This window comes from Papio anubis, chromosome 5 (assembly GCF_008728515.1).
Source record: "Papio anubis isolate 15944 chromosome 5, Panubis1.0, whole genome shotgun sequence".
Classification (NCBI taxonomy): Eukaryota; Metazoa; Chordata; class Mammalia; order Primates; family Cercopithecidae; genus Papio; species Papio anubis.
In genome coordinates, this window is record NC_044980.1 from 123,981,856 (window position 1) to 123,994,444 (window position 12,589).

Below are 12,589 nucleotides of genomic sequence, written 5' to 3' on the forward strand. Positions count from 1 at the left end.
TTTCTTTTTCTCGCTCTGTCGCCCAGGCTGGAGTGCAGTGGCACAATCTCTGCTCACTGCAAGCTCTGCCTCCTAGGTTCACACCATTCTCCTGCCTCAGCCTCCCAAGTAGCTAGGACTACAGGCGCCTGCCACCATACCCGGCTAATTTTTTATATTTTTAGTAGAGATGGGGTTTCACCATGTTAGCCAGGATGGTCTCGATCTCCTGACCTCGTGATCCACCCGCCTCAGCCTCCCAAAGTGCTGGGATTTACAGGTGTGAAAATCATTGTTTCTAAACCCAAAATCATCAATTTGCTATGTTCTTAGAAAACGTGAGAATTAGCTTAAAAATCTAATTTGGACCTATTTTAACCTGGAAAGATATTTCAAAGTTAAAGCTAAATTTATAAACTCTCATTATTTGTCTTCAAAGACTAGTAACACCATTAAAACAATGCAATGTTCATATGTTGAGTCCTCCTTGGGAAGAAAAAGCAAGAAACCTCCAAAATTGTAAACCCACCTTCACATATTCCAACAAATATATTTTTAAAATAACAAATCAAATGCAACATTCAGAGAGACTATAAGCCATGCAACAATGTCTTTTATTATGTATGTGGTTTTAAAATTATTTCTTGAATCTCTCCATACACAGGCAAAAATAAGTGTGTTACTTAACATACTGGAACTTGCCTAACTTAATCATTGCCTAGAGAAGAGAAAATTATCCCCAAAACGTGCTTAACCAGGAGGCCAATGCATCTGCCGACCTCCAAGAACATGGAGATGAACGTGATAGACAGACTGTCCACCATCTGAACCTTCATTCACCACCATTCGATAACCCTTATTCAGGCCCAGATCAGCAGCACATTTCTTGCCAACAATCATTAAGTGTCCAAGAAGCTGGAAAAGGAAAAAAAAAGTTTCTTAGGCACAGGCAATTTATTACTTCTTGACATTAAATAACAAACTGTCAAGCTGAAATATCAAATCTTAAAACTCTCACTGAAACACACCCCTCTGAGCAAATATTTGGAAACTCTTAATGCCAACAGAGCACAATCTACAACTGGAGACCCATTAAGATTAGGCATTTATCATTACTAATTTCAATAAACAAATTATAAGTAAAATCTGCTGTTCAATTAAACTCTTTTTTTTAAGAGACGGGGTCTTGTTTTGTCACTCAGGCTGGAGTGCAGTGGCATGATCTCAGCTCACTGCAGCCTCGACCTCCCAGGTTGAAGTGATCCTCCTGCCTCATCCACCCAAGGGGCTGGGACTACAGGCACACGCCACCACACCTGGCTAATTTTTGTATTTTTTTGTTGAGACGGGGCTTCTCCATGTTGCCCAGGCTGGTCTTGAACTCCTGTGCTCGGGCAATCCGCCCACCTTAACCTCTGAAGTACTGGGATTACAGGCACAAGGCACTATGCCAAACCAAAAAAAAAATTTTAATTATATTCCAAGTAGTGTTTATGTTTTCTTAATAAAGCAAGACATCTTGCTTTCTTTATGATTTCCTTATGACCATTATGGATTTTCCTGTGAACACTACCAGATCTATTGCATTGCCTGCGGACTTGTAGGATCCTGTGGCAAATACCTAGTCTCACTGTGTCATCCTGTTTGTTTTTTGGTTCTATCTACAGTCAATTTGTCTCTATTTACACAAGGAGTCCACTTGTGTGTTGCCAGTTTTCTTCCCTAATAAAAGTTAAAGGGGAGAAGGTTGGCGAGAGAAAAGAACTTTAACTCCCATTTCACTGCTTATGCTTTCCCATTGTGAGAGAAAAAAGTTGAGAAGGTTAACTTCAACATTCTAAAAAGCTCTCAGGAAAGGGAACTCCTTTAATTCCTATGGCAAGAAAAGAGCGAAGGGAAAGAATCTTACATTTCTAGTCCCATTACCTTAGTAAGCCCCAGGACAGTGGACTCTGCTTACCTTACTTATGCAGTGAGGTCCATTGTACAGGTGGACAATGGACAAAAATTGTAAGTTGGGGAAATTATGATTTTTCAACTTTACAATGGTGTGGAAGCGATATGCATTCAGGAGAACCCATACTTCAAATTTTGATCCTTTTCCAGACTAGTGATATGCAGTAAAATACTCTTACAGGAGATATTAAACTTTGTTACAGAATAGGCTCTGTATTAGATGATTTTGCCCAACTGCAGGTTAATGTCAAATGTTCTGAGCAAGCTTAAGTTAGACTAGGCTAGGCTATAATGTTCAGTAAGTTAGGTGTATTACGTGCATTTTTGACAGACATACAGTATTTTCAACTTATGATGGGTTTATCAGCATGTAACCCTATCTTAAGTTGATGAGCATCTATATAAAATTTTGTACAGCAGGTACCTATACTGGTCACAAAATTTAATTATTAATGAGCAGTTTTAAAACTGGTTCAGTAAATGTTTCCTGGCAAACAACTGTCTTCTAAGTAAAAAAGCTGACCTTAAAACACCAATTTAGAATGTTAACTGAGTAAAAATTCACATTTTATTATCCTTATAGAAAAGAGCTGCATTGGAGTAAGAAGCTCTGACATTAAAATGCCATGACTGTCTAATTATACTAAATGGTAAAAATTTGTATTCTGGGGCCGGATGCGGTGGCTCACACCTGTAATCCCAGCACTTTGGGAGGCCGAGGTGGGCAGATCACCTGAGGCTGGGAGTTCGAGACTAGCCTGACCAACATGGAGAAACCTCATCCCTACTAAAAATACAAAATTAGCCAGGTGTGATGGCACATGCCTGTAATCCCAGCTACTCAGGAGGCAGAGGTTGTGGTGAGCCGAGATTGTGCCATTGTACTCCAACCTGGGTAACAAGAGCAAAATTCCGTCTCAAAAAAAAAAAAAAAAATGTATTCTGAGGTTTTAATGTTACTGCATATAAGATGGTATTTTACCATTAAGTACTCGCTCTAATCTTTCAACTCTGTGATTTGTACAAATACATTGAATTAAAAATTAATGTCCTGAAGTTTCTAAGTTTCAGAAATAACGTCTCACTTTAAAAAATATCCCCAAGTAAATACAACTGACCCTTGCACAACATGGGTTTGACCTGTGCAGATCTACCTAGAGGCAAATTTTCTTCTGCCTCTGCCACCCCTGAGACAGCTATAGCTAGACCAACCCCTCCTCTTCCTCAGCCTACTCAACATGAAGATGACAAGGATGAAGACCTTTATGATTCACTCCACTTAATGAATAGTAAATATGTTTTCTCTTCCTTACGATTTTCTTAATAACCTTTTCTCTAGCTTACTTTAAGAATACAATAGGCCAGGTGCAGTGGCTCACGCCTGTAATCCTAGCACTTTGGGAGGCAGAGGAGGGCAAATCACAAGGTCAGGAGATCGAGAGCATCCTGACTAACATAGTGAAACTCCATCTCTACTAAAAATACAAAAAATCAGCCAGGTGTGGTGGCGGGCGCCTGTAGTCCCAGCTACTCGGGAGGCTGAGGCAGGAGAATGGTGTGAACCTGGGAGAGAGAGTTTGCAGTGAGCCAAGATCGGGGGCACCACTGCACTCCAGCCTGGGTGACACAGCAAGACTCCATTTCAAAAAAAAAAAAAGATAATAGCAAGTGTTGATAAGGATATGGAGAAGATGGAATGCTCATTCATTGCTGGTGGGATACAAAATGATGCAGCAACTTTGGAAAACAGCTGGGCAATTGAAATCTTAATGGTTTTTTTAGTTTTTCCTTAATAATGACCTTAGGAAGATGAAAATGTGACAGCACTTTAAGGACAAAATTAATCTCCCAATTTAAAAAGCAAAAAAATAAATCATGTTAGAAATTTACTTACACTTTCATCATCATCTTCTGCTGCAGAAATCTGGGATATATGTTTCTTGGGTATCACCAGAAAATGTGTTGGTGCTTGAGGGGAAATGTCGTGGAAAGCAAGGCACTAGGGAAAAGGGAAATAAATAAATAAATCAAACTTTTAGTATATTGGTAGGATAAAACTTATTTCAACAAATATTTACTGAACAGTAACTACATGGGGAGCACTAGATGCTAAGAAAACAGAAGTGTACACATTACGAATGGTGCCGTGATCCTTTCCATGGAAGTTTTTTTTTTTTTTTTTTTTGAGATGTAGTCTCACTCTGTCACCCAGGCTGGAGTGCAATGGCAAGATCTCAGCTTACTGCAACCTCCGCCTCCTGGGTTCAGGCGATTCTCTTGCCTCAGCCTCCCAAGTAGCTGGGATTACAGGCACGTGCCATCATGCCCAGTTAATTTTTGTGTTTTTGTACAGACAGGGTTTCACCATGTTACCCAGGCTGGCTCAAACTCCTGACCTCAGGTGATCCATCCGCCTTGGCCTCCGAAACTGCACCCAGACTCCATGGAAGTCTTACGGGAAGACCAACTTTAAATACAGGTATAGTCACCAAAGGTCATACATGTTACAAAGTAAAGGATAATATGAATGATTATTACAGGAAAAGCCTGATTTAGATTGTTTAGGGACAACAACTCTGAGGCAGTGACATTTAAACTGGGAGCCAATGAATGCATAGAAATTGGCCATGCTAATCCTTGTCTGCCTCTCCAGATCTCCTGCAACTCTTCACGTGGAACTGTCCTTCTGAGCTTTCCGCCCTCAAAGCTTTTTCAGTGATCCTCTCCCCCTCCAAACCCCAACTTCTGTCTAACTTAAACTGCTAGTCATCCCGCCATTCCATTCCCAGCACATATATGATTTCTGGAAGAAAAAAGAAAAAAAACAGAAAAAAACCTCTGATTCCCCTCCCCGTCCCATTACTCCCAGGTCAGAGTCCTAGTTGTGCAATTTCCTGTATGTGTGTGTGTGTGTGTGTGTGTGTGTGTTTTCTTTATGATAGCAATCAGTTTTTTAACTACGTATTTGTCTGCTATTTGATTAATATCTATTCTCACTTTACTCAACTATTTAAGAAATATACCTATCCTTTTGTGTAAAACTGAAGAGTACATATATGATACATACTCTTCGGCATTTAGACTATTTAACACAGTGTCTGTAAATACACGCACGACATTAATATTTTTGTATCTCTTGCTCACTGCTGAAGTGAAAACTGTTTTAATAAAACCCATCCACACTTATTTGTCTCAGGAATAATTCTACTGGGTACTCCCTACAAAATGCTGATTCATTTAGACTGCTTCCTGCTGTTATACAGTTGGACTTCGGTGGTTCAAATGTAAATTTTTCAACAACCATTTCTCAAAGGCAACTGCAAACTTTAAAAAGAAATATTTTTTCTAAAACCAAAGAATTACCCCTGAGACAAAGTTTTTTTTAAAAAATTCGCCTGGAGGAACCTAATTAAATCTTTGATAACGTTTTGAATCTAACTAAACGACACTAGTAGAATAAATGTTTTTCTTATATTTCATATTTCCTAAATTTAACAAAACTGTTTACAAAATTGTTCTATCTAAATCATCCAATCTGCCCAGCTTTATCTGAGATCCAATCCCAAAAATACAACTGTCCACTAAATAATTTACACAATATATCTCAAAGTCACATGGGATTTCACCTACAAGAAGTCAACAGAAACTACAGTCTCAGTCTCTTGGCTTAAAATTACTTCCTGTTGAATATAAAAGGAATCATTCAGCTGTTTGTAGGCCCGACACGTTCAGCGGGAGAGGTCAACCGAAAGCAAATCCCAGACGCGGGCCCACTTCTACTCTCAGGAAATCGCCTCGCCAGCCCAGGGTACGGCTTGGGGTGGAGACAGGGATGGGGTAGCGGTGAGGTGGCAAAAAGCACACCGCGGAGGAGGCCGGCAGGCCCAGCCGGGCCGCGCACCTCCCCGCGCCCCGAGGCCCTGGAGCACAATGCCTTGCCGAGCAGCGCCCAGGAACGGCCGGCCCTGGCAGGCCGGCTGTGCGCGGGAGATCGCGGAGATTGGGCATGAGTCAGGGCGCGATCGGGTTTCTCTCTGTCAGGCAGAGCGCTGGCGAGATTTCGAGATTCCTGATACAGGCGAGGTCCGAGGCAGCCGGGGAGCCGGCGGGCTTCCACGCGGGGGCCCCAGTGCGCTCCGACACGCGCCCAGGCCCCGCGGTGCCGCACCCAGGACGCCCGGCGGCCTGGCCCGCGCCCGGGGCAGATAACGAGTAACCGGAGCGCCGGCACGCGCCGGCAGGCCGCCTCGGAGTGCCCGGGCCCTGTACCCTGGCTGGGGGCCCACTGGGCCAGGGCGGCCAGGTCCCCTGCCATCGCCGCTGCACTCGCGACCCCTCCTGTCCCTCCGCGAGAAACCCGAGGATCCGGGGACGATACCCCACCTCAGCAGGTGAGCGAGGTGGTTCACGGTACCTACCCGGTCATCCTCAAAAATGATTTTGGCTGGTATTTCCTTGCGGATGATCTTCCCGAAGATCGTGTCGCCACCAGGCCGAGCGACCTGAGCCTTGGCAATCTCATCTGCCATCTCGGCCTCTCTCCCGCGCGGCGGCCAGGGTAGAGGCTCGAAAGGAGGGAGGAACACGCGGAGCGTGCGGCGCGAGAGGGCGCAGCCAAGCCTGCGCGGGTGCCTGCGCCCCAGTGAATCCTGCGCGTGCGCACTGGCGACCGGGGCTGCGAGAGCGGCCAGCGTGCCGGAGCTCCGCAGGAACTGCAGCAGGGACGGGCAGGGGGAAGTTCCTGGTCTTGAGCTCCAAGGAGATTGCTAAGTCGTTTTTCTAGCCTCCTTTCTTGTCTCCTGGGGAATGGAGTTACTGGTATAAACCCTTCGTCTGCCTATGGACGCTTGTAGGGAAAGTTGGATACTGTAACTGACAAGATTTGATAATTCAAGTGGTGCTGGCTGCAATTTAGCACTTAGATTATTTAAGGTCTTACTGCTGCAGCAGATTTTAAGTCCTCTCTTCAGATTTTTTTCTCTCTCTACCAGTGGTTCTCAATCTTGACTACACATTAAGATCACTTGGGGAGCTTTTGAAAATCCCCGTGAACCTGGCTGCACCCCAGATCCATTAAATAAGAATCTTTGGAGATGAGCTCCAGGCATCAGTAGTTTGTAAACCTCCCTAGACTTCTCTTCAAGGAATTTTTCCCGGCAGCAATCAACATAATGTATTAATAAAATGACCCACCTTAAAAAAACAAAACCTTCCTTAATTACCACATCCCCCTCATATCTTTGCTCCTTTTAAAAAAGTTTTCTACATACCGTGTCTGCTTTCTTTCATTTTTGTGTCCATTTCCCTCTTGTCAAGGTCACTAAGGACATCCATTTATAAAATACTATAGACAACTCCAGTTATCATACTAGACCTCTAAGTGTACTTATTAAGAAAAAGTATACCTCCTCAGTACCTTTTTTTTTTTTTTACATAGATTCTTGCTGTGTCGCCCAGGCTCGACTGCAGTGGCACAATCTCGTTTCATTGCAACTGCTGCCCCCCGGGTTCAAGTGATTCTCATGCCTCAGCCTCCCAAGTCGCTGGGACTACAGGCACGCACCACCACACCCGGCTAATTTTTGTATTTTTAGTAGAGACAGGGTTTCCCCATGCTGGCCAGGCTGTTCTCAAACTTCTGACCTCAGGTGATCCACCCGCCTCAGCCTCCCAAAGTGCTGGGATTACAGGTGTGAGCTCAACTGCCTTTTATGATTACACGACTACTCTGTCTTGGCAAAATTATTGAATGTGGTTCCCTTTAATCTCAAATGTGTTCATTTGGTACTTTTGCTATCAAAGACATTACTGGGACAATTGGTAAAATCTAAATAATGCCTATAAGTTAGATAATAGTTTTGAAGTGATGTTAATTTCCTTTCATAACCACAGAAAAATTGTCAAAATCAGTTGGTCTGGGGTGGGGCCCTACAAGTTAGGTTTCTAACTTTCCAGGTGATAACAGCTGCTGCTAGTCTGGGAACCATACTTTAAGAACTACTGATACAAGGGAATGTCTTTGTAGGAAAACCCCACTGAAGTATGTAAGGCTATGGGTGTCATGTCTGCAACTTACTTTCAAATAGTTCAGAGAAAAAGTGTCTGTTTATAGGTAAGTAGAGAAATAGAAAAGGATAAAGCAGTTACAATAAAATGTTAACATTTGGAGAATCTGATTGAAAGGCATATGCAAATTCTATGTATTATTCTTGCAACTTTTTTGTGTCTGAAATTGTCAAAATAAAAAGTTAAAATGTGTGCTGGTTTGGATAATAAAAATATGGTCAGCTTTCATTCCATCTGAAGGCCTTACCATCTGTAGAGTACTGACTCTGAAGTATTTGTCTCTTGACCTACCCCTTCCCTTAATTCCAGACTGGTCTGTGACATACATTACAGCTTATTGACCACCTCCACTTAGATGGCTACCAGGCACTGCGATTTTATTTTGACTGCCTCCACAACAAACAAACCAAAACCTCCTTTTGCAGGATTCTATATCTGCAATTGGGTGAGCAATTCATCCAATTACTCCAGCCAAAAGCGTTGAAATCATCCTTAAATCTTCTCTCTGTACTTTCAACACACATCACTTAGAATCTAATCACTTATCTCCTCTGCTTCCACTACTCTAATCCAAGCTGCTAACATCTCTTTCCTGGAGTACTTTGAAAGGCTCCTAGTTGGATAACCTCTCTGCTTCCATCGTAGTTAATTTGCCACACAGCACCCAAAATGATCTTTATAAAATATAAATCATAGTAGCACCCTCCTGCTGGTAATATGCTAGTGTATACCATCACAGAATAAAATCCAGCATCCTTACCTTGGCTTATAGGGCTCTGTGTGATCAGGCCCATTGCTGCTGCTTCTACCTCATTTCTTTCCATTTCAACCTTATTGACTGGCATCACACAAACTCAGTGTGCTAGGCAGAAGATACCCATGTCCTAATCCCTGGAGCCTGTGAATGTTACTTTACATGGTAAGTGGGATTTTGTAGATGTGATTAAGTTAAGGATCTTGGAATAGGGAGGTTCCTGCATTATCTAGGTGAACCCAAAGTAATCACAACGGCCCTTGTAAGTGAAAGAGAGACACAGAAGAGTGAGAGTAAGAGAAGATGTGACCACAGAGGCACAGGTGAGAATCTGAGATTTGAAAATGCTCGGCCGGGTGTGGTGGCTCACGACTGTAATCCCGGCACTTGGGGAGGCTGAGGTGGGCGATCATGAGGTAAGGCGTTTGAGACCAGCCTGGCCAACATGGTGAAACCCTGTCTCTACTAAAAGTACCAAAAATGGCTGGGCGTGGTGGCAGCTGCCTGTAATCCCAGCTACTAGGGAGGCTGAGGCAGGAGAATCGTTTGAACCTGGGAGGCGGAGGTTGCAGTGACCCGAGATAGCGCCATTGCAGCCTGGTCAACAGGGCAAGACTCCGTTTCAAAAAAAAAAACAAAAAAAACAAGCTCCATTATTGGCTTTGAAAATGGAAAGAGTTGGGCCGGGCATGATGGCTCACGCCTGTAATCCCCGCACTTTCGGAGGCCAAGGCGGGCGGATCACGAGGTCAGGAGATTGAGACCATCCTGGCTAACACGGTGAAACCCCACCTTTACTAAAAATACAAAAAATTCGCCAGGCGTGGTGGCGTGCGCCTATGGTCCCAGGTACTCGGGGAAGCTGAGGCAGGAAAATGGCGTGAATCCGGGAGGCAGATCTTGCAGTGAGCCGAGATCGCGCCACTGCACTCCAGCCTGGGCAACAGTAGGAGACTCCTTCTCAAAAAGAAAAAAAAAAAAAAAAAAAAGAAAAAAGGAAAAAGAAAAGAAAAAGAAAATGGAAGGAGTCAAAAAACAGGTAGCATTTTGTAAGTCAGAAGTTCAAACTGAGTTTCACTGAGCTAAAATCAAGTGTTGGCAAGTGTGCATTCCTTCTGGATGCTCTAGGGAAGAAATCATTCCCTCACCTTTTCCAATTTCTAGAGGAGGCTTGCTTGGTTTGCGGCCCCTTCCTCCATCTTCCAAGCCAGCAGCAGAACATCTTCAAACTTCTCCCTAACTCTGCTTCCTTCTTTCACTTATAAGGATCCTTGTGATTACACTGAGTCCACCAGACAATCCAGGATAATCTTCCCATCTCAAAATACTTAATTTAATGATATCTTCAACGCCTCTTGTCGGCCGGGCGCGGTGGCTCAAGCCTGTAATCCCAGCACTTTGGGAGGCCGAGACGGGCGCATCACGAGGTCAGGAGATCGAGACCATCCTGGTTAACATGGTGAAACCCCGTCTCTACTAAAAAAACACAAAAAACTAGCCAGGCGATGTGGCGGGAGCCTGTAGTCCCAGCTACTCGGGAGGCTGAGGCAGGAGAATGGCGTAAACCCGGGAGGTGGAGCTTGCAGTGAGCCGAGACTGTGCCACTGCACTCCAGCCTGGGCGACAGAGCGAGACTCCATCTCAAAAAAAAAAAGCCTCTTGTCATATATAACATAGTCAGAGATTCCTGGAATCTGAACACAGACATCTTCTGGAGGCCATTATTCTGCCTACTACATAGCTCTGTGAACTTACATGATGAACATGCTGGAATTTCCTGTTCAGTTATGCAACTTATACTTTGAGATACAAACTTTAAAAAGAAAATGAAATTTCAGAACCAAATTTATTAAGCCAAGGGGGCAAAGTTAAGCCCTGAAAACTGAGTCATGTAATACGGCTGTTTTTCTTCTCTGGTGCATGACTATTGTTGCTTCCCGACCTTTGTGTTGAGATGTTATACATTAATCAGACTCCCTATTCTTCATTTCAAACCTAGACTACATAATATTGGAGCTGTAGACCCTTGTGATTGTTACTTTTTTTTTTTTTACCATAGAATATTAAGCAACCACCTTAGAGTGTAATCAATAGTAGCCAATCAGATTGTAAATCTAGATGTTATCCATTGTTTGAAATGTTGTAATTCTGTTCGGTATCTCCATTTTGTCTTATATAAACGATCTTCACTTTTCTTTACACTGAAAGCACTCATCACCATTCTTTGGTGTCTACATATTCCCATATGACTGCCCTCACACTTTACAGTTGAATAAACCCTTTTAACTGGATCCTTGATTATTTTAGGGTGACAAGACAAACCAGGCCAAGTTCCCAGAACAACTAGAATAGTGAAGAGCCCACCTCATATGTGGAACAGTTAAAGGAGTCATGCAGATTGATTTAAGAAAGAGGAGCCACAGAACTGAACTGATTCTGTCATTATAGAACTGTTTTAAAATATCAGCAGATGAGGGACTTTGGTTAACTGAATGCAGGACACTAGCTAGCAAGAAATCATCACAATAAGTTATGAATTTTCAGGAAGCTGCACTATGAGTCTACACTGAAAATGGGGGAGAGGAGATGGGGCACCTTTTAAATCACTGTCAGCATTCAGAAAGCACAATGCAAGGTACAAGATCATCTAGTTTATTGTTTCCTAGATAAGACAATATCCAGTATACTTGGCTTAATCGCTTCATTATGTTAAATGTTCTGCAAATCGAATGCACCTTAATTTTGAAAAATCGATTATCTTGTTTTTCTCAGAATGACTTGCAATAATTCCTTAAAATAACATAGATCACAGAGAAGGAAAAAGGCTTTGGAAATCTATTGGTCCAGATCTTTCATTTTTAATAAGAAGTCAATTTTACTTAAAAGTTAACCTGAAAGGCTATAGGGGTAGGGAAGGAGAACAATTATGCAAGAGGAACAACAGGAAAAGGTTGTGGCGTGTTAGTAATGTGACTATATATAGAGTTTTTAAATTTTATTTTATTTTATTGAGACGGAGTCTCACTCTGTCGCCCAGGCTGGAGTGCAGTGGCCGGATCTCAGCTCACTGCAAGCTCCGCCTCCCGGGTTCACGCCATTCTCCGGCCTCAGCCTCCCGAGTAGCTGGGACTACAGGCGCCCGCCACCTCGCCCAGCTAGTTTTTTGTATTTTTTAGTAGAGACGGGGTTTCACCGTGTTAGCCAGGATGGTCTCGATCTCCTGACCTCGTGATCCACCCGTCTCGGCCTCCCAAAGTGCTGGGATTACAGGCTTAAGCCACCACGCCCGGCCGAGTTTTTTTCTTGATGCTTGCAAGGTCATAGGTTAAAACGCACTTAAATAAATACCTTATGATTGTTTCTGATTATGATGCTGCTGATTACCCATTTCTGACCTCTTTATCAGCAAAACCAAGGAATAAAGAGAGTTGAATAGGCAAAATATAAAGGGTAAGATTAGGCTTTACGGTCCGGCATAGCGGATTTGCATCCCAGATCTCCATTTACTAGCTGTGCGAACTTCAGCGAGTACTTTAACCTGACCTTCTGAGGAAATAAATGAGAGAATATACGCATAAAATTTTTAGGAGTCAGTTGTTAGGACTTGGCTTTTATTTCTGCACATTTCCAAAGAGATAGTCGCAACTGGGAAACGTTAAAATAAAGTTATTTTACAGACGATCCTATACCGTAAACAGGAGGTAACAAAACGCGGGTGCCGATGCCATCCACTAAATACAAACCCAGTCAGCCTAGCAGAGGATCCCTGCGCCGGAAGTAACTGTGCCCCTAACTAAAATGGCGTCCAGGTGATTTCCGTTCTCTTCTGGCCAG

General features: G+C 43.2%; 1 protein-coding gene across 2 annotated transcripts; it reads right to left on the bottom strand.

Annotated features, from left to right (window-relative positions):
• Nucleotides 1-570: 570 nt before the first annotated feature.
• HINT1 (histidine triad nucleotide binding protein 1) lies at nucleotides 571-6,739 on the bottom strand. 2 transcript variants are annotated; one of them, XM_003900072.3, is made up of 3 exons: nucleotides 6,354-6,739; nucleotides 3,830-3,934; nucleotides 571-894 (listed from the first exon to the last, which is right to left on the bottom strand). In XM_003900072.3, the coding sequence occupies exons 1-3, from the start codon at nucleotides 6,462-6,464 to the stop codon at nucleotides 730-732; spliced, it is 381 nt and encodes a 126-aa protein (XP_003900121.1). In that variant the 5' UTR covers nucleotides 6,465-6,739; the 3' UTR covers nucleotides 571-729. The 2 variants fall into 2 exon arrangements, 1 of the variants encoding a protein (XP_003900121.1); XR_001903751.3 differs by lacking the exons at nucleotides 571-894; nucleotides 6,354-6,739 and adding an exon at nucleotides 5,566-6,345 and having other exon boundaries at nucleotides 3,829-3,934.
• Between the last annotated feature and the right edge of the window lie 5,850 nt (nucleotides 6,740-12,589).

Coding starts and splice junctions, on each gene's coding strand:
- HINT1 (XM_003900072.3), bottom strand. CDS start 6,464: ATGGCAGATGAGATTGCCAAGGCTCAGGTCGCTCGGCCTGGTGGCGAC. Junction 3,935..6,353: donor TCATTTTTGAGGATGACCGG/GTAGGTACCGTG, acceptor CCTTTTCCCTAG/TGCCTTGCTTTCCACGACAT. Junction 895..3,829: donor CAGAAGATGATGATGAAAGT/GTAAGTAAATTT, acceptor TTCCTTTTCCAG/CTTCTTGGACACTTAATGAT.